The following is a 25828-nucleotide window of genomic DNA, read 5'->3' on the forward strand; positions in this document are numbered from 1 at the left end:
GAGCACTGGCCCGGGGGTTTAAAATAAAGATGACCCTTGAGTCCGCGGAACCCAAGGGAAAAGGCTTAGGTGACAAATGGTAAAACCAAGGTTGGGCCTTGCTGGAGGAGTTTTATTCAAAGCAAACTGTCAAGGGGTTCCCATAACACCCAACCATGCAAGGAACACAAAATCAAGGAACATAACACTGGTATGACGGAAACTAGGGCGACAAGAGTGGAACAAAACACCAGGCATAAGGCCGAGCCTTCCACCCTTTACCAAGTATATAGATGCATTAAAGTAAATAAGAGATAATAATGATATCCCAACAAAGTCCATGTTCCAACAAGGAACAAACTTCAACTTCACCTGCAACTAGCAACGCTATAAGAGGGGCTGAGCAAAGCGATAACATAGCCAAACAACGGTTTCCTAGGAAAGGTGGGTTAGAGGCTTGACATGGCAATATGGGAGGCATGATATAGCAAGTGGTAGGTATCGCGGCATATCAATAGATCGTACAAATAGCAAGCAAAGATAGAAGTGATTTCGAGGGTATGGTCATCTTGTCTGCAAAGTTCTCAGAGTTAACGAAAGCTTGATCCTCGTTAGCATACTCAACAGGTTCCTCGACCACGTACTCGTCTCCCGGCTCCACCCAAAGCAAGAACACAAGCAAATGACCAACAATCAATCACGGTGCAATGCATAATCAACATGATGCAAAAACATGGCATGATATGCGAGATGTGATAAGCAAAGCATATGCGTGCTCCGGAAGGAAAAGATTGATCAAGGCATCAACTTGACAAACCAAGTGTGCCGCTAGAAAGATGAGATGATTTCGGTCAAAATTGATATAAAGATCACCGGAAACAGATGCACGGTTTGCAAATGGCAAGCAAAACAAGAATGGCACAATGAAAGAAATGAAGAGCATCTCCCAATGAACATTTTAATATATCATGCGCATGAAACGGAGCTACGGTCATGGAGTTATGATGCAATGAACAGAGGCATAACACATGAGGGGGAAAGGACTTAGAGGAAAAACGACCTCCTAAAATCTCAGATCTAGGGTTTGACGCGAAGTTCGAGGATGGCCGGTGCGAGCTCGCTGGAGACGTCGAGGATGGCGGCCGGAGCTGAGGAGGTGGATCCGGCGCGTCGGAAGGTGGCCGGAGCGGAGGAGGAAGTCGCCGTAGGAGAGGCCGGGGCGGCACCGGCGTTTGAGGCGAGGCGCGACGACGAGGCGCTCTCGGCGGCGGGGAGCGAAGGTCGCCGGGGCGGCGGAGGTTGACGGCGGCGCGCGGTGAAGGCGGCGGCCATCGCGGGTCTTAGGCGGCGGCGCTGGGACTCGGGCGTGGCGCGGCGCGGTTGGGCCGCGGGGGCCCCGCACGGGCCAAGCGGGCCGGCGGTGACGCGGTGCCACATGGCTGGCCGCGATTGGCTGTGGGCGGCGACGCGGGCGTGTCCGGCGGGAGCGAACACGTCCGGCGGCGGAGAGGACGAAAATTAGGGTTTCGGGACCCGGAAATTGGACGGGGTGCACATATTTATAGCTAGGATGAGGTAGGCGTGTCCAAATGGAGTGTAGTTTTCGCCCACACGATCGTGATCCGACGGTGGAGGACATGGGAGTGGTTTGGAAGGGTTATTGTGCTGTTTTGGAGGGGTGTTGGACTGCAAACACACGAGGCCTTTGTGGTTCCCCGGTTAACCGTTGGAGTATCAAACGGACTCCAAATGGCACGAAATTTGACAGGCGGTCTAACGGTGGTGTACCAAGGCCGCTTGGCAAACCTCGTTCCATTACGAGAATGTTTAACACCCGCTCACGAAAAGAGAAAAGGGGTACGCCGGTGCACGTAGGAGTGTCGGATTGCAAAATGGACAACTGGGAAAAAGCTCGGATGCATGAGACGAACACGTATGAAAATGAGATGCACATGATGACATGATATGGTATGCATGACATGAACAAAATGCAAAACGAAGACAAAACCCAACCACGAAGGGAATCTCATAACTTAAAGCCGGAAATGGCAAGAGTCGGAGTTACAAATATGGCAAGTTACATCCAGGGTGTTACACGCCCCCAACCTCTAGCCACGCCACTTGCCCACGACCGCGCAACCCGCGCCAACCATCTCCACGATCCCCATGCCCGAGCACTTGCACCCCCTCTATAAATCCCCGGAGCCCCCTTCTCTCGTTTCCTCTTCCTCGCGCGCCCTCTCAGTTGCCGGGTTGCCCACGCCCGAGCTCGCGTCTCCACCGTTGCCACCCATCTCCAGCGAGCTATTCCAGCATAACAAGCTATATCTCTGGGACGAAGTTTGCATATCATGAACCAAGAAATAGCTATCTTGATCAGGTTTGGGAAAACAAAATCCATTGCTCCTATAGTTAAAACTTTTGCATGGAGGCTTGTTAGAAGGGCTATACATCTAGTTTAAGAGCCTCTAGAAACATATTAAAGAATAATGTTACAGATGTGGACAATTAGAAACTCATTCGCACATCAACCGTAGGCAACTAACCATTAAATAATTTTCTTTCATTGCAACTTTGCAAGAATAGTTTGGTACAACTTTGACTTCAAAACAGATGTTTTTTAGAAAAGGAGGTTAAAACCCGAGCTTCTGCATCAATCGATGCATACAACCATCTTTATTAATTATTCAACAAAGGTCTAACAAGAACATACATCAAGCCATCCGAAGCCACCACTCACACCTACAATCTAGATAATGTGGAGTGCTCTCACTTCTCCTATCTAAAAACGGTGTCGTCGCCGATCCATCCACATAACTTATCGGAACGAACAACCGGTGCAGCAGACGTAAAGCGTACACCACATGCACACGTTTTAGAATCCGCCATCATCATCGGACCGCCGACCTGTTTTCAAGAGAGAGATCCGCATCATCCATGCCATTCCGGCCATCCGTCGACACCACCACAACGCCCAACGGCGCCACCGCCTTGCGCTCGTCCATCCAGACGCGAAGACTCTGAAAGATCTGTTGTGTGTAGCACCTGCCGACCAGGCATGACACGGCGTAACACCTATCACCCAGGCATGACTTGACATCACCATCGATGCTCCGTGCTAGACGAAGCCGCTCGCCTTTATCTTCCAATGCTGCTCCAGAAACGATACTCCCAAGAGAGAAACGACACCGCAGGATCGCCATCGTCCGATCTAGAAGACCAGATCCTATGGTTTCCCCCGAAGCAGCATGAGTGGGGCGACATTAGTTACACGACGATGCCTTCATCAAGGTAATGACACAGAACACCGCCATCTCCCACCATTGGCTCGATTTTCACCGTCAACAATGTCTCCCCGACTCGTAGCCGAGACTAAATGACAGATCTCAAGATCCGACCACCCAGCCTTAGGCCTACCACCTCCAACGGAGGAGATGGCCACCACCACCATAGTCCTTATGATGCGTGGCAGACCTCAAGTGCCTCCACAAGCCGTCGCTGAGGCCAGACACTAACTTGTATCCATCTATTTATCGTCCACTTGATCCTGTCTTCAACATTAAAAGTTAAATCTAGTCACAATCTTCACTCTTCTTTGGAATAGTTGGAAAGCTAGGAATTATCTTTTTTTTTAGAAAGAAAGTTTGGACTCCTATGCAGGTAGTTTATGCCTATTCCCGGCCTTCAGGGGCCAACTATAGATATAACACGCACCCACGCGGGTGGGCCGAGCCTAGTAGCCTCTTTCTCACTCGCGTCACTATGTACCTTAGCAAATCAATTTTTACGCTTGATCACGTACTCCTGTTGCTCGTAAGTGAAAAACTAATACCATTTTTCTTGTGCATTTTTAAAAATGCCCATGAATTTGAAAAATTAATAAATATTAAAAATTCAAGAATTTTTAAAAACATTCCTGGATTTTATTTTTTTATGTATTTTGGGAAAAAATACGAATGTTAAGAATATTCATGGATTTGAAAAAAAGTCTGATAATTTTAAAAGTGTTCACTTTTTTGTGGGAAATATTTAAAATTTTCTCTGTTGTAAAAAATATTTTAAAGTATATAAATATTCATGATTTTTCAAAAAAGGTGCATGAATTAAAAAATTTAAATTAATGAACCCCAAAATAGGAAAACCCGAATAAAATCGGAGTAAAACCGGCAGGAAAACAGGAAATGTAAAGGAAAAAAAAATCCCGTCGGAAGGTTTCTCGGACCAGGAGACGCAATCTGCCCGCTGTCCGTACATGGGCCGGCCAATATGCCAGGCCAGACCGCGCAACAACGGCCCAGATCACATCAGACAAAAGAAAAACGAAACGGACCCCACGGCCCCTTAACCCCGGGTCACCAACCTCCCTGCCCACCACTTCAACGCTATTCACTCACTCACGCGCCCCAGTTCGAAATTCCCCCCGTCCCCCCGTCCCGCCGGCCCGACGCCAACGGCCCCCGATTTCCCGCCCGCCCCGTCCCCCGACCCGCGATTCAAACGGCGCCGCGGGGCCCCCTCCCCCCGCTCCTCTCTCCCCCTCGACCCGAAACGCACGCGACGGCCCGCGCCCCCGCGCCACTGACAGGGCGGCCCGCGGCGCCAACGGACCCCTCCGGGCCCCCCGCGTCCGCGTGCCGTCCAGCCGGCGCCGGGCGCGTGGGTACGCCCCCAGCTGTGCAGGCCAACGTTATCATAGGAGAGCTATTTATCACGCGCTCCTTCCATTCCAAAACCGAACCCAAACCCCATCCCCCGTCTCTCGATTCTTCCGAAGGCTTCCATTCCCCGTCGCCGGTTTCGAATTCTTTGGAGGCCAGGGTTGGGGATTCGTGGGAGATCGAATCGTCTCCTCGGGCGGATCTGTCGTTCGAGTCCATGGCCACCTCCGGCGATCAGTCGGGCGCCTGCGGTACGCGGAGTTGTTCTTTTTTGGCGATTTTTGGGGGATTTTGGGTGGAGGTCGAGTGGTCGGTGGGTTCTGATCTAGGGTTTTGGCTCTCGCAGGGTCTGCGGCGGCGAAGGGGTCCAAGCTGCGGTACCCGCTGCGGTCGGCGGGCCGGGGGAAGTTGGAGCCGGCGACGGCGGACGCTCCTCCTACCGCCCCTGCTTCGCGAAGGTACCCCCTTTTCGACCATCTTATTTCCCGTTCATGTCCCTACATTTTGATTATATTGTTTCCTACCTGCTATGTGATTCCTTTTTCTTAATAACTGTTTCTTATTAAAAACCAGGAGTAGTTCTTTCGCTTTCAATTTTCAATTACAAGTTCTCACAGAGGACGACAGTCCACAACATGTACTACCTAGCATGCCACTGTTTAGATAGCGAGTTTCTATCATTTTTTGTAGAACTGCCAAGGCCAATGATTTCATGTTTTTTTTTTGACTATTTACAATGGACGAATTGACCCGTCACATTAATACCTGCTAGACATTTATCTTCTCAAATAGCCATTGGATCTGCAAACTGTACATAACCAGACCTACTTATTTAATAAAGACAAGAAAGTACCGAAGGAAACTTATATGAAATCATCTCTTGTCCTGTGAAGTTAGGAACAGGAAAGCCCAGTAAGGACATTAATAGAGGCCCGTGCGCGCACAGATGTCCCTAGCTTTTTCTAGAGGTTTAGCCATCACAGGGCTGAGTTATAATATAAACAATTCAGCAAGTCTCTGCGAAAACAATAGGCCACCATGCAAATGCTGATGCCCAGATTATTGCTTCAAAACTAAGCACACCCGTTTGGTGCTATGTCAATGCAAAATTGACCAGCAACTTGCACTGAGGCCTCTCGGGTTCCTACTTTGAAATTGCTGCCAACTAATTTTTTTATTTCATAATCGCTTCTAATTGCTCTCCATATATAGGGCCAAGCCATCTTCAGATGTCACCAAGAGCTGTGCTCTCGATCTTTCTGCCGTGAAGGATAAATCAGCTAAACCTCCGCGGAGGCACTCAATACCAACAAAGCCAGGTGTTAGTCCAAGGCCTACTCCTACTGGAACTATTACTCCAGTCTCAGGGGTTCGGTCTAGGAGGTCAGACAGCCTCGGGAGGTGTGATACCCCGACATCAGAAGCATCCATGTCCACTGCAAGGCGCAAGTTCAGTACACTCTCCTCAGTCTCATATTGGATGACACAGATTAGGCTTGCAGAGGCTGCTTCCAAGCACTCTATCTCTCTGTGCTTCTTCAAGCTCGCCCTTGAGTCAGAATGCGAGGTAACATCAATTCATCATCTGTTATTACTTTAGACTGTTCAGTTTCTTTCATTGAATAACTGATCATATTATTGTGTTCTCCACAGCCTCTGGATAGGATGAGAGAAGAACTCAAGGCTTATGTGGCCAGGCATGGCCTTGCAACAGAATTGGAGGAGCCGGTGAAGGAGATTCTTCAGGTTTATGATATCGTGGAAGATTTTGAGAAGCTAAAGATCTCTCTGGACTCCTCACAGGAGCCAAAAAAGTCAGACAAGTCTGCTGTTAGTGCCGCCAATGTGACTCCAAAGGGTAATCTGAAACCTAGGTCTCTGAACTCTGTTGCAACTCAGAGTAAAGATGGCAAGAAAGAGAGCATTCAGAAGGAGAAACCTGATGCAAAGATCAGAGGTTCCTATAACAAGAATCCAGCCAAAAATGCTCCTGCAAAAGAAGGTGCCAAAAATACTGTCAAGAAAACCAAGAAGCAGGCTAAGGAGCAGCAAGAAGATTGTAATGGAGGCAGTGAGGTTTCGCCAGTTGAGGCAGACCAAGAATCTGGTAAGCTCCGTTGTTTTCCTGAGTTCCTAATACAAAATATCACCTGTTTCTGCAATTTATAGGCTTGCTAATAGCAAAAGTATGTTTTTCAGTTGATGTGGTGAAGGAGATCACATACGAAGATAAGGAGAACATGGTAAGAAACTACGAATTTCAACTGTCTTCTTGCAATTGAGAGCACACTATATCTGCACAAGGTTTCTGTTTGGTTCTTGCTTAACTGGAACATATATGCTTGTAGGGGGATGCTGAGATGGCAATAGATGCTGGCAACGCCGTAGCCCAAGAGGTCTAGAACAGATGGACCGACTTCAGATTCAAACCTTTTGTTTGCTGAATATGAAGTATTGAGTGTGTGGTTCTTGTTTTCTTTCGCCGTTGTTGATATGTCACTAGCACTTGTCTATCCGGTTGTCAAACCGTAACATGTCTTTAAGAGTGTGTATTATGGTTTGCTGGGTGAGACTGCTCGCTTGTATTCTCTTTGTTAAGTCAGTTTGCCTGTCCGTGTCCAGCTTCTGAATATAGTTGAATTCTTTATTTGTGTGATCCCCCTTGAGCAGAAAATTCTCCCTGATTTTGTGTTCTTGTCATGTACTCCCTCCGTTCCATATTACTTTGTACTAAATCAGCGACAAGTAATATGGAACGGAGGGAGTATGTATATAGTATATACTGCAAATGCATGTTATAATTCTTCTTGCTGCGTGCTTAGTAGTCTGTGATCGGATCTTCAATTCTATGCACATGCCTGCGCGCTCTATGCTGCATCAGTGCAGTACGTTTACTGTGTGGTCATGATCATGTGGTTTATCCTTTCATTCTTGGATACCTTGATCTGTCACAGTATCCAGAGCACGGAGGTCACATGGATGTCGGTTTTGGTTAACTACAACTTGTAAGCCACATTTCTTTTGCTCTGTAATCATTTTGCTTTAGATCTGGTTTTCCCATGGTCAAGTTGCCTTTATCCTCTGCATCTCTTCGCTTGTCTGCATTCTCTGTTCTATATTGTTTCTGAGTTTACAGCCAAAGACTGGTGCGTCGATTAATGTGTTTCAACAGCACATGATGCTGAAAAGATGCCATCACTTCATGCAATTCCAAATGCGTTTTGCAATTAGCCAATTGGTTGCAGCGTCATGCCCGAGAGACCCACAGGCCTGGCAGAGAATAGACTTGTGGAAGGTACATGATAGGAACACATAAGGTAGAGAACTAAAAAATGTTGAGATATTATGATTAAAAAAAACTAAATACGATCGTAGCTGGGTGCCACACCTGGTTTTGAGATAAAAATTTGGCATACAAAACTGAGCCAAAAATTGTATTCTGTAAGAGAAATAATAAAAAGAGAGAGTGCCCAAAATCGACTGCAAATGCACATACTTTTTTCATGTGGTGTCTAAATCAACGTAGTATTGATTTTTTTTCATGACACCAGATTATTTTCATCCAACAATTATTTCGCAGATTTTCAAAAGTCAAAACCCTGGACGGGGAAACTCATCTAGCTGGAGCACTAACATTTTCTAAGAAACTACAAAGTGTGCTGCTTGTATACATTCTGAGAGCATCTCCGATAAAAAATGTAGATGCAAAAATACCTTTGCATCTCCGAGGGTCAAAAACACCTCTCCAACTTCCCACAAAAAAAACCCACCTCTCCAACAGATGGTGTAGATGCAAAATAAAAATAAAAAATTACATCTCCATCTCTCGAAGATGTAAACTACAGCACCTCGCGGTGCAAATATGCATATCCACCCACAGGAGATGTAAAACGCGACCGCCTGCCAATTGCCCAATTGCCATTCATTTCCCTTCCGCGCGACCAGCCGCCACCCGCCCGACTTCGCCGCTGGCCAAATCCACACCAAATCGACGCTGCCGCCCCCCGCCCGGCCTGCCGCGACTTCGCCCCCCGTCCCCCGCCGCTTGCCTCGCCGGCCCGCCGCCCGAAGTCGCCGATTCACTTTGGCCGCTGCCGAATCGAAGCTTCTCTAACGGTTGTGGTTGGCCTAAACGCCTTCCCCGGCGAGGTCTACGATGGGGTAGGTTCCATCCAAGCCTAGACCCCCCGCCGGAGTTAGTGGAGGCGCACCACTCCGCCCGCGTGCGAAGCCACCCCCCTGCCGGCGGAGCTCCCGCCGACGGGCAGCCATCTCTTCTGTCGTGCGGTCGCCGCCGCACGCACCCGCCGCGGCCGCCAACCGTCCGATTTCGTCTACCCCGCAAGCAAGGTGTTTGATGAAATTCCCGAAGGTAAAAAAGATGAAACTTGACATTTTTTTGTTGGGGATGAAAAGTAGTTTGACGTGATTTTCCGCATTGTAGATGAGCTCGTGTGACTCCTCTTTCGTGGACGATTCCTCGTCGGAGGAGGAATTTGATTTAAACGAAGAAGAGGACATTGCAATGCTAATGGCAATGCACAAGGGGAAGAAGCCGAAGCACGGTGGTTCCGTATATGGCCATGCGTTCATTAGGAGAGAACGTGTTGATGCGCAACTACTTCGGTTCACCACCGGTTTTTCCAGAGAGGTACTTTCAATGACGGTTCAGAATGTCCAAAGACTTGTTCATCCACATTTGCAATTCCGTGAAGCAGCATGATTGATCTTTCGAGCAGACGAGGAATTGTGCAGAGTTGCTTGGACATAGCACCGAACAGAAGGTCACTGCCGCATTGCACATGATGGCCTACGGTGTTCCTGCAGACAACACTTCTATCTTCTATGTCAAACAATTTGCAAAGGCTGTTGTAGAAGTGTTTGGTGTAGAGTACTTGAGAGCTCCCAATGCTCAGGACACTCAGAGACTGTTAGAGATGAACAAAGCTGGTGGGTTTCTAGGTATGCTAGGGTCCGTCAATTGCATGCATTGGAAGTGGAAAAATTGCCCAAGAGCATGGCATGGACAGTTCAAGGGTCGTGGGAAGGATGCCACTATCATTCTTGAGGCCATTGCTGACCAAGAAACATGGATTTGGCATTCATATTTTGGGATGCCTGGATCTTGCAATGACATTAACGTGCTCGACCGGTCACCTCTTTTTGCCAAGTTAGCAAATGGAGAAGCACCACCGGTGACCTTCGAAGCAAATGGCCGCACATATAACTACGGGTACCATCTTGCGGATGACATCTACCCTAGGTGGAGTACTTTTGTCAAGCCAATTGCAAAACCCCAAGGTAAGAAAGAACTCATCTTTCACAATGCATAAGCGACGGCTAGGAAAGATGTTGAGAGGGCTTTTGGGATTTTGCAATCCCAATTTGCTATTGTGCAAGGACCATCTAGATTCTGGGATAAAAAACTCTTTGGTATATCATGACTGCTTGCATGATCATACATAACATGATCATTGAGAATGAGCGTGGACAGGGTTTAGATTTCACCTTGTATCACTTGATGGGCATACACGTTATGTCCATGAGAAGAGAGGAGTGAATCAAACGCTTCATGAAGGTGTACAAATAAATTAGAGACTCTGATGCCTTCAAAAGGATTTGTTGGAGGAGTATTGAAAATATTATGGCGAGAGAGGCGCCTAGTTTCATTTATTTGTATGTGTATTGTGCAAAACTATGTTGTATGTGTGTTGCATTTGATCTTGTGAATTTGATGAACTATTTAATAATTTGATATTATGAACATGTGCAATTTTTAAGTTGTTTTATATCAATATGTGGGGCTGAACAACGGCTGTACAGCGGCTCAACAACAGCAACAATTGCCGTGCGGCCGGCGGCCGGTTTTGCATCTCCAGTTTACATCACATATTGGAGTTGCACTTTTACATCTCCCTTTTGCATTATCTGTTGGAGTTAGTCTTTTTTTTGAGATGCAAAAAACATTTTTTGGAGATGTAATATTTTACGTCTCCAAATTTGCATTTTCTATTGGAAATGCTCTGATAAAAGTACCGGACAAGGGATCTTTGTTTTTAGGGAAACTAGACAGGAGATGAGCAAGTGACAAGGAGTACAGGTGCAGCGGTACAATGGTGTGGAATAAGAGAACAAAATTATGTTAGGTGGAACCTGAACAGTATCAGTTAGACAAGGGCAATGGCAATTGCAAATGTCTGATCGGGAAAGCAACTTGTGAGGAAAGTCTAGTCGAGGGCATTTTCTTATATGTTTGACACGACACCCATAAGACCATAATGTTCATCACTCATGTAAAGAAAGAACGTGCTCTGTTACATGACATGGTGCCTCCCTGCCTGTTGGACATTTGGTAAATGAATGATTGTTAAACAGTTAGTAACATACTTTTGTCCTTACAAAAAACGAGGAACATCTCCTTACAAAAAACAGCTGCCCGCAGCGATGCTTGAGAGGCACATTGATGCCAGCTTTGAAAGCTTTTGCCAAATGACAACGGGCCCAAACCCACATGTGTATCCCCTTAACTCCTTGTACGTGGTACTGCTACACTTTTCTTGTCAGGTTGCCCTAAGTGCATCTGGTACCAGAAATGCAGTCCACTTTTACCGCTCAGTTTATTCCAAACTGACCACACATCATCGACATGGCCATTCCGTCGACCCAAACAACCCACAGCATGTACACAGCACAGGCAGCCAAGAGGAGGAAAAAAGAGCACTGCTCATTAATCATCACGACTTCAGAAACAGTGATGCTCGCTGGGAAGTGGCATCCAGTGCACAAGCTGAAACAAACAAAGAGCGTGGAGACGAAAGGAAGAATCCGTCCACGTCGTCACAGCGGGGCGCGCGTCGCACGCAGCATGAGTATCCAACGGAAATTCAGATGGTAGCACCCCCGCCGCCGACACAAAAGCTCGCTTTGGAGACGGACCACGGCTCCACTTCCACAGGCAACGCTCGCAGCATCACGATGATGATCCCTGCGCTGTTTCAGCACGAAAATGATAAGACCGGAATTGTACACGCAGCACACTGATTGAGCCAGCCGTAATGCTTGGGACAGGTGCATGAAGGCTCACATGATACTGTTTCAAGATTTGAAGCGGAGATTCACAGGTTGAGATGCCCTCAGGACATAGTTAATTGGGAATGGGATAGCGATGGGTTGACGGATGATGTCTTCCTAGATGTGCTGTGCGGCAGCGAGGACTTGATTAGGCCGCGGGGAGCGTGTCTTTGTCATCCGATTATAACTCTGGCGCTTCATAGTGTGAAGTGTCTTTGCTAACTATTCGGTGGATACGCAGCCATCAATCGAGCTGGGATCAAGCCACATGGTTGGGTCAAACTCAGGGTCCATGTTCTGAAATTAAATGCGGATGTCACCTTTCCTGATCAACATTCTAATTTTTGAAATGAAGACAGAAAAAAGGCCTCATCTTCCTACTTAAGAAGTACAACTGCCTCGTTAATTAGTGGAAAACTGAGCAAAATCCCTCACAAGAATCCACACAAAGCAGCATTGGCTGACCAGGCTACTCACGCCAAGACACACATCGTCAATGTTGAATATATTTGTGCTTGTAATATTGTATCACGGCTTCCCCATGGCCTATTGTCATTGGTGGGGACTTCAATCTTCTGCGGGGTGCGATAGACAAGAGTAATGGTATTATTTCAGACCTCAGGCTGGTAGATACGCTCAATGAGTGGGTGGCTGACCTTGACCTCATTGAGTTACCTAGGGTGGGGGCTCGTTTTACTTGGTGTAATAATCAGGATGACCCGATTAGATGCGTGCTAGATCGTGTCTTCGTCTCCACTGACTGGGAGGCCAAATTTGCGGGATGTTCGCTAGTGGCGGAACCAAGGCTGGGCTCCGATCATTGCCCGCTTATCCTTAACTCTGGAGAAGCCCACCCACCGCGCCACCAAGCGCTTCTTCTTTGAGAAGCAATGGCTCCTGCAGCCGGGCTTTGTGCAGCGGGTTTCTTCGATTTGTTAGCGGCTAGGGATCGCCCCCCTCACCGGTATGACCCTTTATGCGATGCTATGGACATTTGGCAACATTGTGTGCGCTTGAGTCGTCGCCACCTCCGTGGTTGGGGCGCGAACGTGGGTAGCCAGCTGAAAGCTAGAAAAGAGGCCCTGATGAGTGAAGTGTCGGCCTTGGACACCAAGGCAGGTTTGAGTGGCCTATCGCAGGAGGAATGGGCGAGAAGGTATGCGGTGGAGGATGAAATGATATTTATCTTGACCTACGAGGAGATTTACTGGAAACAGAGGGGTCAGAAAAATTGGGTGCTCAAGGGGGACGCGAGTACCCAATTCTTTCATGCTGTGGCAAATGGAAGACACCAGAGATGTATGATCCGTGTTCTCCGAGATGGAGATAATGTTATCACTGAAGATGGCGCCCTCCAAACCCATATTTATGCGTTTTACCGGGAGCTATTGGGCTCTTCTGGGGTGGGATCAGCATCTCTTCATGACTCAATCTGGGATAACGAGCGATTGGTCTCTGAAGATGATAACTCCATCCTCACTAAGCCTTTCACGCTTGATGAGATCACAGCTAACCTAAATCAGATGAGGGTGAACATGGCGCCCGGGCCTGATGGTTTCCCGGTCATCTTCTATAAGCGGTTTTGAAATATAGTGGGACCACAATTCGCTCACCTTGTGGATGAATTCACCAGTGGCCGAATAGACATTAAACGCCTAAATTATGGGGTGTTGGCTTTGATTCCGAAGATGCCGGGTGCAGACCAAATTAGGCACTTCCGCCACCTCACGCTCATAAATGTCAGCTTCAGGCTGATTGCTAAGGGATTTGCCTCTCGCATTGCTCCGGTGGCAGACAAGATTATTGATAATCTGCAAACTGCCTTTATTAAAGGGTGGAGCATCCTGGACGGTGTAGCGGTGCTCCATGAGGTGCTTCATGAGATTAAGAATACAAAGGAAGAGGTGTTCATTCTCAAGCTCGACTTTGAGAAAGCCTATGACCGGGTCCGGTAGGACTTCATTGAGGAGGTGTTACACAAGGAAAACTTTGACCCGCAATGGGTGAGCTGGATGCGGCAAATTGTGAGGGGTGGGCAAACTGCTATTAATATTAATGGCTCGATTGGCCCATATTTCCGCAACGGAAGGGGACTGCGGCAGGGTGACCCGATCTCTCCCCTTCTATTCAATATTGTGGCGGACGCGCTGGCTTCAATTCTGGACAGCGCCAAAGCTGCCGGCCACATCTGGGTGTTGCGGAAAGGGTGGTACCAGGAGGGTTGTGCCACCTTCAATATGCTGACGATACCCTCATTCTCATCAAGAACTCTAAAGAGGCGATTGCTAACCTCAAGTTTTTGCTCATGTGCTTTGAGGCCATGTCGGGACTTAAGATAAACTTTGATAAGAGTGAGGCCTTTGTCACGGGAGGTGACTTGGAGTCCCAGCTCAGAGCAGCCCATATGATGAATTGTGAGTTGGGATCTATTCCCTTCAAGTATTTGGGCATGCCCATTTCGGATCGGGCTCTGTCCATGGCTGATTTTGAGACAATGGTGGACAAGGCGGCTAAAAAAGTGGAACCGTGGCAGGGCAAGTTACTAGCCTCGGGTGGCCGGCTAGTGCTTATTAACGATTGCCTGACAAACATTCCTATGTTTGTCATGGGTTTTTATCTTCTGCACTACGGGACCCATGAGAAACTTGACAAGATCCGATCCAGATTCTTTTGGGCTAAGGAAAATGGAAAACAACGGTACCATATGGTTAAATGGGATGCGATTTCCTCTCCCAAAGAGGTGGGTGGTTTAGGTATTATTAATTCCAGAGTTATGAATTGGTGCCTTATGACGAAGTGGGCCTGGAAAATTTTGACGGGACAAGGTGGGCTATGGCTCTCCATATTCAAGGCTAAATATCTTGAGGATGATGGCGTGACCTTCCGACCGCGGGTCCGACGGTCGCAGTTTGCAAATGATATCCGCAAGGTTCAACCTTTGCTGCGGCTTGGGACGAGATTTGTTGTGCATAACGGACAATTGACGCTATTTTGGAAAGATGTTTGGTGGGGTGAGCGATCGCTTGACCTGTCATACCCCAATCTGTTTGCAATCGCGGGACAACAGGAGGCGCGAGTTGTGGATACATGGGTGAACGGGCGCTTCCGGCCATCTTTCAGGAGACCCCTTGGGCCTAGCGAAGCCCCGGAATGGGAGGATCTACGGGAGGCCCTGGCCTCGGTGCGGTTATCTGCTGAGCACGACGAGGTCCATTGGCGGTTAGAGCCATCAGGAGCCTTCTCTACCGGCCCACTGTATAAGGAAATATTTAAAGCCCCCCCAGTCTATGATCTGCGGTCGCTTTGGAAAGCAAGAATGCCAACAAAAATTAAAATCTTCTTATGGCAGCTGGCTCGGAACTGGATTCCCAGCGGTGACTAGATCCAAAAAAGACACGGCCCGGGTGATGGCTTATGTGTTTGGTGCAGAGAAGAGGAATCTAGCGGCCACATAATCTTCCGATGCATTGTGGCTTGGATGGTGTGGAGCTCCCTTCGAGAGGCGACTGGATGTACGTGGAACCCGAGTGGTTTCGCTGAGCTATATGGGCTCATCATGGCTAGCAATGCCCAGGATCGAAAGCTAGCTTGGCTTGGCGTTGGGGCACTTGCTTGGTCTCTCTGGACTACGCAGAACAGAGCTACCATTGAGGGAATTTTCTTTAGACATCCGGCAGATGTTGTGTATAAATTGGTCATTCTTTTGCAGCTTTGGAAGGGGTTGACGAGACAACGGGACCGCCCCAGAGTGGATCGTCTCATCTCCCGTTTGAAGGCCAAGTGTGCTGATCTCCGACGTGTCGGATAGAGGGATGCAACGGCAGGCATGCCGCCCTCCTCCGACCCCAGACCGCTCTTGGAGCGGTTTCTTCCCCATTGCCCACGACCGGCGCTGTGTCGCTGTATTGGGCCTCTGTGCCTTGTAGCCCTGCTTTTGGCTGTGATTGACTTTGTACTTTGCTGACTATTTGTACTCTAAGGGCCTCATTCTTAAGGCCGGCAAGCGCCTCCTCTCTAAAAAAATATTGTACCACGGGCCCACCTTCTAGGTATATGTATATCTGAGGTCATGGCCCCTCTTGTACATGATATATACATGCCTACTGCACCCGATCAATGCATATCATGTTGCACAGCCTAAACCTAGTCTTCTACATGATATAAATTTTGCTCATGATCCTACCCTAACCCTAGCCGTCGCCGCCGCGCCTCCCATCGCGCCACCGCCGCCGTCGCTTCTTGCCGCCACCACACGACGCCATCGCCGCCGCTACTCTCCTAGCCGCTGCCGCTGCCCCGTGTTGCCGCCGCCTCCCTCCCCTCCATCGCTTCCGCCACCTCCCTCCCTTGTAGCCGCCGCCGCCGCTCTCCCCTACAGCCGCCATTGTTCTGCCCTCTCCACCCTCCCTTCCCCAAGCCGCCGCTCGTCCTGTCGCCTCCCCGCCGCCATAAACTCCCCGGGCTCCTCCATCTCCTCCGGCACCAGCCCCTTTGTAGGCCCGGATGTCACCCTCGTTCGCGATCTCAACATCCACGAGCGCGTTCCGGTGGTCTTTGATCAATCCACGCCTCCTACTCCGCTTGGAAGAGGTACTTCTCCTTGGTGTTTCGTGAGTATTTGCTCCACGGTCACGTCGATGGCACTGTGGACTCCGGCCTCATGGTGAACGACGAGGAGTGGATGATCCTCGACCCCACCATCATCCGCTGGTTCTACCTCACCATCTCCAAGGACCTCTTCCACACGGTGGTGGATGATGTCGCTTGAAACTGCGTCGGTATTTTCCCAAAGAGGAAGGGATGATGCAGTACAACTATGATAGGTATTCCCCTCAGTTATGAAACCAAGGTATCAATCCAGTAGGAGAACCAAGCAACACTATGTAAACGGTACATGCACACAAAAAACAAATACTTGCAACCCAACGTGTAAGAGGGGTTATTAGTCCCACCTGGGTAACGGCGGCAGAAATTGGCAAGTTGATAGATTGGATAAATAGCTCTTGATAAAACACGAAATAAAAGATGCAAAAAAGTGCAACAAAGTATTTTTGGGTTTTTGAAAATATAGATATGAAAATAAAAGCGAATAAAAATAGATCTCAATGCAAATAATAGATCAAAAAGCAAATATGATCAAGAATAGACCTGGGGGCCGTAGATTTCACTAGTGGCTTCTCTCGAGAAATAACACACGGTGGGTAAACAAATTACTGTTGGGCAATTGATAGAAGATCGAATAATTATGACGGTATCCAAGGCAATGATCAATATATAGGCATCACGTTCAAGATTAGTAGACCGACTCCTACCAGCATCTACTACTACTATTACTCCACACATCAACCGCTATCCAGCATGCATCTAGTGTATTAAGTTCATGGAGAAACGGAGTAAGAATGATGACATGATGCAGACAAGATCTATTCATGTAGGAATATCCCCCATCTTGTTATCCTTAATAACAACGATACATGCGTGTCTTGCTGCCCCTTCTGTCACTGGGAAAGAACACCGCAAGATCGAACCCATCACAAAGCACCTCTTCCCATGGCAAGAAAAAACGATCCAGTTGGCACCTCTTCCACTGGGTGTCTTCTGGTCCAGAAAAAATGTCCAAAAAGTTTCGCTGCATTTGGACTTCGTTTGGTACTGATATTCTGTGAAGTAAAATATAAGCAAAAAACAACAACTAGCACTAGGCACTATCTCAATAGGTTAGTTCCCAAAAAATGATATATGATACATACATTTTGCATCATGCTTTTATATTGATATTTGTTGCATTATGGGCTGTTATTACACATTATATCACAATACTTATGCCTTTTATCTCTTATTTTATAAGGTTTACATGAAGAGGGAGAACGCCGGCAGCTGGAATTCTGGACTGGAAAAGGAGCAAATATTAGAGACCTATTCTCCACAACTCCAAAAGTCCTGAAACTTCATGGAGAATATTTTTGAAATATATAAAAAAATATTGGGCGAAGAAAGAACCATAGGGGGGCCACCAGCCAGCCACAAGGGTGGAGGGCGCGCCCCCCATCCTTGTGGGCCCCCTGGCAGGCCTCCGATGCCCATCTTCTGCTATATGGTGTATTTTGACCTAGAAAAAAAATCAGAAGGAAGCTTTCGGGATGAAGCGCTGCCGTCTCGAGGTGGAACCTAGGCAGAACCAATCTAGGGCTCCGACGGAGCTGTTCTGCTGGGGAAACTTCCCTCCGGGAGAGGGAAATCAAAGCCACCTTCATCACCAATGATCCATCTTCATGAGCACCATCTCCTCTCAAACCCTAGTTCATCTCTTATATGCGATCTTTGTCTCAAAACCTCAGATTGGTACATGTGGGTTGCTAGTAGTGTTGATTACTCCTTGTAGTTGATGCTAGTTGGTTTATCCAGTGGAAGATTATATTTTCAGATCCTTAATGATAATTAATACTCCTCTTATTGTGATCATGAATATGCTTTTTGAGTGGTTATGTTTGTTCCTGAGGACATGTGATAAGTCTTGTTATAAGTAATCATGTGAATTTGGCATTCGTTCGATATTTTGATGAGATGTATGTTGTCTCTCCTCTAGTGGTGTTATGTGAACGTAGACTACATGACACTTCACCATGATTTGGGCCTAGGGGAAAGCATTGGGAAGTAATAAGTAGATGATGGGTTGCTAGAATGACAGAAGCTTAAACCCTAGTTTATGCGTTGCTTCATAAGGGGCTGATTTGGATCCATATGTTTCATGCTATGGTTTGGTTTACCTTAATTCTTCTTTCGTAGTTGTTGATGCTTGCGAGAGGGGTTAATCATAAGTGGGAGGCTTGTCCAAGTAAGGGCAGTACCCAAGCACCGGCCCACCCACATATCAAATTATCAAAGTAACGAGCACGAATCATATGAGCATGATGAAAACTAACTTGACAATAATTCCCATGTGTCCTCAGGAGCGCTTTGCTTTATATAAGAGTCCATCCAGGCTTTTCCTTTGCTACAAAAAGGATTGGGCCACCTTGATGCACCTTGGTTACTTTTGTTACTTGTTATGCGTTACAAATTATCTTATCACATAACTATCTGTTACTGATAATTTCAGTGCTTGCAGAGAATACCTTGCTGAAAACCGCTTATCATTTCCTTCTGCTCCTTGTTGGGTTCGACACTCTTACTTATCTAAAGGACTATGATAGATCCCCTATACTTGTGGGTCATCAAGACTCTTTTCTGGCGCCGTTGCCGAGGAGTGAAGCGCTGCTACCTCTTGAGCACTGCGTTGGTTTTCCCTAAAGAGGAAGGGATGATGCAGCAAAGTAGCGTAAGTATTTCCCTCAGTTTTTGAGAACCAAGGTATCAATCCAGTAGGAGGCTACACGCGAGTCCCTCGTACCTGCACAAAACAAATAAATCCTTGCAACCAACGCGTTAAGGGATTGTCAATCCCTACACGGCCACTTACGAGAGTGAGATCTGATAGATATGATAAGATAATATGTTTGGTGTTTTTATGATAAAGATGCAAAGTAAAATAAAAGCAAAGTAAAAGAAAAATGAAATAACGAAGTATTGGTAGATTAATATGATGAAGATAGACCCGGGGGCCATAGGTTTCACTAGTGGCTTCTCTCAAGAGCATAAGTATTCTACGGTGGGTGAACAAATTACTGTTGAGCAATTGACAAAATTGAGCATAGTTATGAGAATATCTAGGTATGATCATGTATATAGGCATCACGTCTGAGACAAGTAGACCGACTCCTGCCTACATCTACTACTATTAATCCACTCATCGACCGCTATCCAGCATGCATCTAGAGTATTAAGTTAATGAAAACAGAGTAACGCCTTAAGCAAGATGACATGATGTAGAGGGATAAACTCATGCAATATGATGAAAACCCCATCTTGTTATCCTCGATGGCAACAATACAATACGTGCCTTGCTGCCCCTACTGTCACTGGGAAAGAACACCGCAAGATTGAACCCAAAGCTAAGCACTTCTCCCATTGCAAGAAAGATCAATCTAGTAGGCCAAACCAAACTGATAATTCAAAGAGACTTGCAAAGATAACCAATCATACATAAAAGAATTCAGAGAAGATTCAAATATTGTTCATAGATAGACTTGATCATAAACCCACAATTCATCTGTCTCAACAAACACACCGCAAAAAGAAGATTACATCGAATAGATCTCCACAAGAGAGGGGGAGAACATTGTATTGAGATCCAAAAAGAGAGAAGAAGCCATCTAGCTACTAACTATGGACTCATAGGTCTGAGTTAAACTACTCACACTTCATCGGAGGGGTTATGGTGTTGATGTAGAAGCCCTCCGTGATTGATGCCCCCTCCGGCGGAGCTCCAGAACAGGCCCCAAGATGGGATCTCGTGGATACAGAAAGTTGCGGCGGTGGAATTAGGGTTTTGGCTTCGTATATGATCGTTTGGGGGTACGTAGGTATATATAGGAGGAAGGAGTACGTCGGTGGAGCAACAGGGGGCCCACGAGGGTGGAGGGCACGCCTGGGGGGGGGAGGGTAGGCGCGCCCCCTACCTCGTGGCCTCCTTTTTTTGTCTTGACATAGGGTCCAAGTCTCCTGGGTCTTGTTCATTGAGAAAATCACGTTCCAGAAGGTTTCATTCCGTTTGGACTCCGTTTGATATTCCTTTTCTTCGAAACCCTGAAATAGGAAAAAAACATCAATTCTGGGCTGGGCCTCCGGTTAATAGGTTAGTCCAAAAATAATATAAAAGTTGATAATAAAGCCCAATAATGTCCAAAACAGTAGATAATATAGCATGGAGCAATCAAAAATTATAGATACGTTGGAGACGTATCAAGCATCCCCAAGCTTAATTCCTGCTCGTCCTCGAGTAGGTAAATGATAAAAACAGAATTTTTGATGCGGAGTGCTACTTGGCATAATTTTGATGTAATTCTTCTTAATTGTGGCATGAATATTCAGATCCGAAAGATTCAAGACAAAAGTTCATATTGACATAAAAATAATAATACTTCAAGCATACTAACTAAGCAATTATGTCTTCTCAAAATAACATGGCCAAAAAAAGTTCATCCCTACAAAATCATATAGGTAAGTCATGCTCCATTTTCGTCACACAAGAATGCTCTCATCATGCACAACCCCGATGATAAGCCAAGAAATTGTTTCATACTTTAGTAATCTCAAACCTATAAACTTTCACGCAATATATGAGCGCGAGCCATGGACATAACACTATGGGTGGAATAGAATATAATAGGGGGGTTATGTGGAGAAGACAAAAAAGGAGAAAGTCTCACATCAACGAGGCTAATCAATGGGATATGGAGATGCCCATCGATTGATGTTAATGCAAGGAGTAGGGATTGCCATGCAACGGATGCACTAGAGCTATAAATGTATGAAAGCTCAACAAAAGAAACTAAGTGGGTGTGCATCCAACTTGCTTGCTCATGAAGACCTAGGGCACTTGAGGAGGCCCATTGTTGGAATATACAAGCCAAGTTCTATAATGAAGAATTCCCACTAGTATATGAAAGTGACAAAACAAGAGACTCTCTATCATGAAGATTACAGTGCTACTTTGAAGCACAAGTGTGGCAAAGGATAGTAACATTGTCCCTTCTCTCTTTTTCTCTCATTTTTTATTTTTATTTGGCCTTTTTCTTTTTTATATGTCCTTTCTCTCTTTTTTTTAGAATTCCTCACTTGGGACAATGCTCTAGAAAATGATGATCATCACACTTCTATTTATTTACAACTCAATGATTACAACTCGATACTAGAACAAAAGATGACTCTATATGAATGCCTCCGGCGGTGTACCGGGATATGCAATGGACCAAGAGTGACATGTATAAAAGAATTATGAACGGTGGCTTTGCCACAAATACTATGTCAACTACATGATCATGCTAAGCAATATGACAATGATGAATGTGTCATGATAAACGAAATGGTGGAAAGTTGCATGGCAATATATCTCGGAATGGCTATGGAAATGCCATAATAGGTAGGTATGGTGGCTGTTTTGAGGAAGATATAAGGTGGTTTATGTGTGAAAGAGCATATCATATCACGGGGTTTGGATGCACCGGCGAAGTTTGCGCCAACTCTCAATGTGAGAAAGGGCAATGCACGGTACCGAAGAGGCTAGCAAGGATGGAAGGGTGAGAGTGCGTATAATCCATGGACTGAACATTAGTCATAAAGAACTCACATACTTATTGCAAAAATCTACAAGTCATCAAAAACCTCGGTACTACGCGCATGCTCCTAGGGGGATAGATTGGTAGGAAAAGACCATCACTCGTCCCCGACGGCCACTCATAAGGAAGACAATCAAATAACACCTCATGTTTCAAATTTGTTACATAACGTTTACCATATGTGCATGCTACGGGACTTGCAAACTTCAACACAAGTATTTCTCAATTTCACAACTACTCAACTAGCACGACTTTGATATTATTACCTCCATATCTCAAAACAATCATCAAGCATCCAACTTCTCTTAGTATTCAAAACACTCATAAGAAAATTTTACTAATCTTGAATACCTAGCATATTAGGATTTTAAGCAAATTACCATGCTATTAGGACTCTCAAAATAATCTAAGTGAAGCATGATAGATCAATAGTTTCTATAAAACAAATCCACCACCGTGCTCTAAAAGATATAAGTGAAGTACTAGAGCAAAACTATATAACTCAAATGATATAAGCGAAGCACATAGAGTATTCTAACAAATTCCAAATCATGTATGGCTCTCTCAAAAGGTGTGTACAGCAAGTATGATTGTGGTAAACTAAAAAAACAAAGACTTAAATCATACAAGACGCTCCAAGCAAAACACATATCATGTGGTGAATAAAAATATAGCTCCAAGTAAAGTTACCGATAGAAGTAGACGAAAAGAGGGGATGCCTTCCGGGGCATCCCCAAGCTTTGGCTTTTAGGTGTCCTTAGATTATCTTGGGGGTGCCATGGGAATCCCCAAGCTTAGGCTCTTGCCACTCCTTATTCCATAATCCATCAAATCTTTACCCAAAACTTGAAAACTTCACAACACAAAACTCAAAGTAGCAAATCTCGTGAGCTCCGTTAGCGAAAGAAAACAAAAGACCACTTCAAGGTACTGTAATGAACTCATTCTTTATTTATATTGGTGTTAAACCTACTGTATTCAAACTTCTCTATGGTTTATAAACTATTTTACTAGCCATAGATTCATCAAAATAAGCAAACAACACACGAAAAACAGAATCTGTCAAAAACAGAACAATATGTAGAAATCTGTAGCTAGCGCAAGATTTGGAACCCCAAAAATTCTAAAATAAATTGCTGGACGTGAGTAATTTATATATTAATCATATTAAAAAATAATTAACTAAATATCACTTTCCAAATAAAAATTACATCAGTTCTCGTGAGCGCTAAAGTTTCTGTTTTTTACAGCAAGTTTAACAAGACTTTCCCCAAGTCTTCCCAACGGTTCTACTTGGCACAAACACTAATTAAACACAGAAAACACAACCAAAAAAGAGGCTAGATAAATTATTTTTTACTAAACAGGATCAAAAATCAAGGAACAAAAATAAAATTGGGTTGCCTCCCAACAAGCGCTATCGTTTAACGCCCCTAGCTAGGCATAACAAGCAAGGATAGATCTAGGTATTGCCATCTTTGGTAGACAATTCTTGAATGAGGCATCAACCATCTTTAGGAATTTCTTTATTTTTATTAATTATCAAACTTTTAGGCACAAGATCGAAAAATTCATTTGTAACAAATGGTTCCTTAATGATAGCAAAAAGATTGGGATGAATACTTATAGATTTGAGATCCGCATTTTCCTTACTAGAGGATTCACCCTTATTTTTAGGAACATACATAAGTTTGGAAATTTTAGTGGGAGGACTTGGAGTATTCTTTACAGAAGAAAAAGCAGTTCCCAAGTTGGTAATAATATCCTCAAGTTTATCGATTCTAGTGGAATCGTGATTTATTTTCTCATTAACTATGGGTTCCTTCTCTTTAATATTTTTCAAAGTGACTCCTACTTTAGATCCATATTGAGAGATTCGGTTGTGGATCTTTTTATCCAAATTTTCAATTAACTCTACGATAGCAACCTTATTTTCAATAATTTGAAGCCTTTGCATTACATGCTCCAAAGTTAATACAGTTCCATTAACCAAAAGAGGGGGTGAGCCAAACAATTCTATAATAGCATTATAAGAATCAAAAGTGTGGCTACCCAAGAAGTTCCCTCCAGTAATAGTATCAAGGACATATCTGTGCCAAGGAGTAACGCCTACATAAAAATTGCGAAGAAGAACGGAAGTAGATTGCTTCCTGGTAGATCTATTTTGAGCATTGCAAATTCTATACCAAGCGTCTTTTAGATTTTCCCCCTCCCTTTGCTTAAAATTTAGAATTTCATTCTCGGGAGACAACGGAGAATGTAAGGGGCTAGCCATAACGACAAGCAAACGAACTAACGCACAAGCAAACAAAAAGCAAGCAGGCAAAAAGAGGCAAACAGGAAAGGGAAGGAGGATAGAGAGAGAGAGAGGGCGAATAAAACGACAAGGGTGAAGTGGGGGAGAGGAAAACGAGAGGCAAATGGCAAATAATGTAATGCGGGAGATAAGGGTATGTGATGGGTACTTGGTATATTGAATTTTGCGTAGACCTCCCCGGCAACGGCGCCAGGAATCGTTCTTGCTACCTCTTGAGCACTGCGTTAGTTTTCCCCGAAGAGGAAGGCATGATGCAGCAAAGTAGCATAAGTATTTCCCTCAGTTTTTGAGAACCAAGGTATCAATCCAGTAGGAGGCTACGCGCGAGTCCCTCGTACCTGCACACAAAAAATAAATCCTCGCAACCAACGCGTTAAGGGGTTGTCAATCCCTACACGACCACTTACGAGAGTGAGATCTGATAGATATGATAAGATAATATTTTTTGTGTTTTTATGATAAAGATGCAAAGTAAAATAAAAGCAAAAGGAAATAACTAAGTATTGGTAGATTAATATGATGAAGATAGACCCGGGGGCCATAGGTTTCACTAGTGGCTTCTCTCGAGAGCATAAGTATTCTACGGTGGGTGAACAAATTACCGTTGAGCAATTGACAGAATTGAGCATAGTTATGAGAATATCTAGGTATGATCATGTATATAGGCATCACATCCGAGACAAGTAGACCGACTCCTGCCTGCATCTACTACTATTACTCCACACATCGACCGCTATCCAGCATGCATCTAGAGTATTAAGTTAATGAAAACAGAGTAACGCCTTAAGCAAGATGACGTGATGTAGAGGGATAAACTCATGCAATATGATGAAAACCCCATCTTGTTATCCTCGATGGCAACAATACAATACGTGCCTTGCTGCCCCTACTGTCACTGGGAAAGGACACCGCAAGATTGAACCCAAAGCTAAGCACTTCTCCCATTGCAAGAAAGATCAATCTAGTAGGCCAAACCAAACTGATAATTCAAAGAGACTTGCAAAGATAACCAATCATACATAAAAGAATTCAGAGAAGATTCAAATATTGTTCATAGATAGACTTGATCATAAACCCACAATTCATCTGTCTCAACAAACACACCGCAAAAAGAAGATTACATCGAATAGATCTCCACAAGAGAGGGGGAGAACATTGTATTGAGATCCAAAAAGAGAGAAGAAGCCATCTAGCTACTAACTATGGACTCGTAGGTCTGAGGTAAACTACTCACACTTCATCGGAGGGGTTATGGTGTTGATGTAGAAGCCCTCCGTGATTGATGCCCCCTCCGGCGGAGCTCCAGAACAGGCCCCAAGATGGGATCTCGTGGATACAGAAAGTTGCGGCGGTGGAATTAGGGTTTTGGCTTCGTATATTATCGTTTGGGGGTACGTAGGTATATATAGGAGGAAGGAGTACGTCGGTGGAGCAACAGGGGGCCCACGAGGATGGAGGGCGCGCCTGGGGGGGGGGGGGGTAGGCGCGCCCCTACCTCGTGGCCTCCTCTTTTGTGTCTTGACGTAGGGTCCAATTCTCCTGGGTCTTGTTCGTTGAGAAAATCACGTTCCCGAAGGTTTCATTCC

The 25828-nt window shown here is 45.6% G+C and overlaps 2 protein-coding genes across 2 annotated transcripts; both read left to right on the top strand.

Annotated features, from left to right (window-relative positions):
- Nucleotides 1-4697: 4697 nt before the first annotated feature.
- LOC147960393 (uncharacterized) lies at nucleotides 4698-7284 on the top strand. The gene is made up of 6 exons (XM_087535845.1): nucleotides 4698-4888; nucleotides 4984-5095; nucleotides 5850-6204; nucleotides 6291-6744; nucleotides 6837-6880; nucleotides 6986-7284. Exons 1-6 carry the CDS (start codon nucleotides 4855-4857, stop codon nucleotides 7037-7039), a joined length of 1053 nt encoding a protein of 350 aa, XP_087391971.1. The 5' UTR covers nucleotides 4698-4854; the 3' UTR covers nucleotides 7040-7284.
- A 2158-nt stretch (nucleotides 7285-9442) lies between these two features.
- Nucleotides 9443-9970, top strand: LOC147960394 (uncharacterized). The gene has a single exon (XM_087533326.1). The coding sequence runs from the start codon at nucleotides 9443-9445 to the stop codon at nucleotides 9968-9970; it is 528 nt and encodes a 175-aa protein (XP_087389452.1).
- Nucleotides 9971-25828: the final 15858 nt, after the last annotated feature.

The sequence above is a fragment of the Triticum urartu genome, chromosome 7A, assembly GCF_056163025.1.
Source record: "Triticum urartu cultivar PI428250 chromosome 7A, HENAU_Tu73, whole genome shotgun sequence".
Classification (NCBI taxonomy): Eukaryota; Viridiplantae; Streptophyta; class Magnoliopsida; order Poales; family Poaceae; genus Triticum; species Triticum urartu.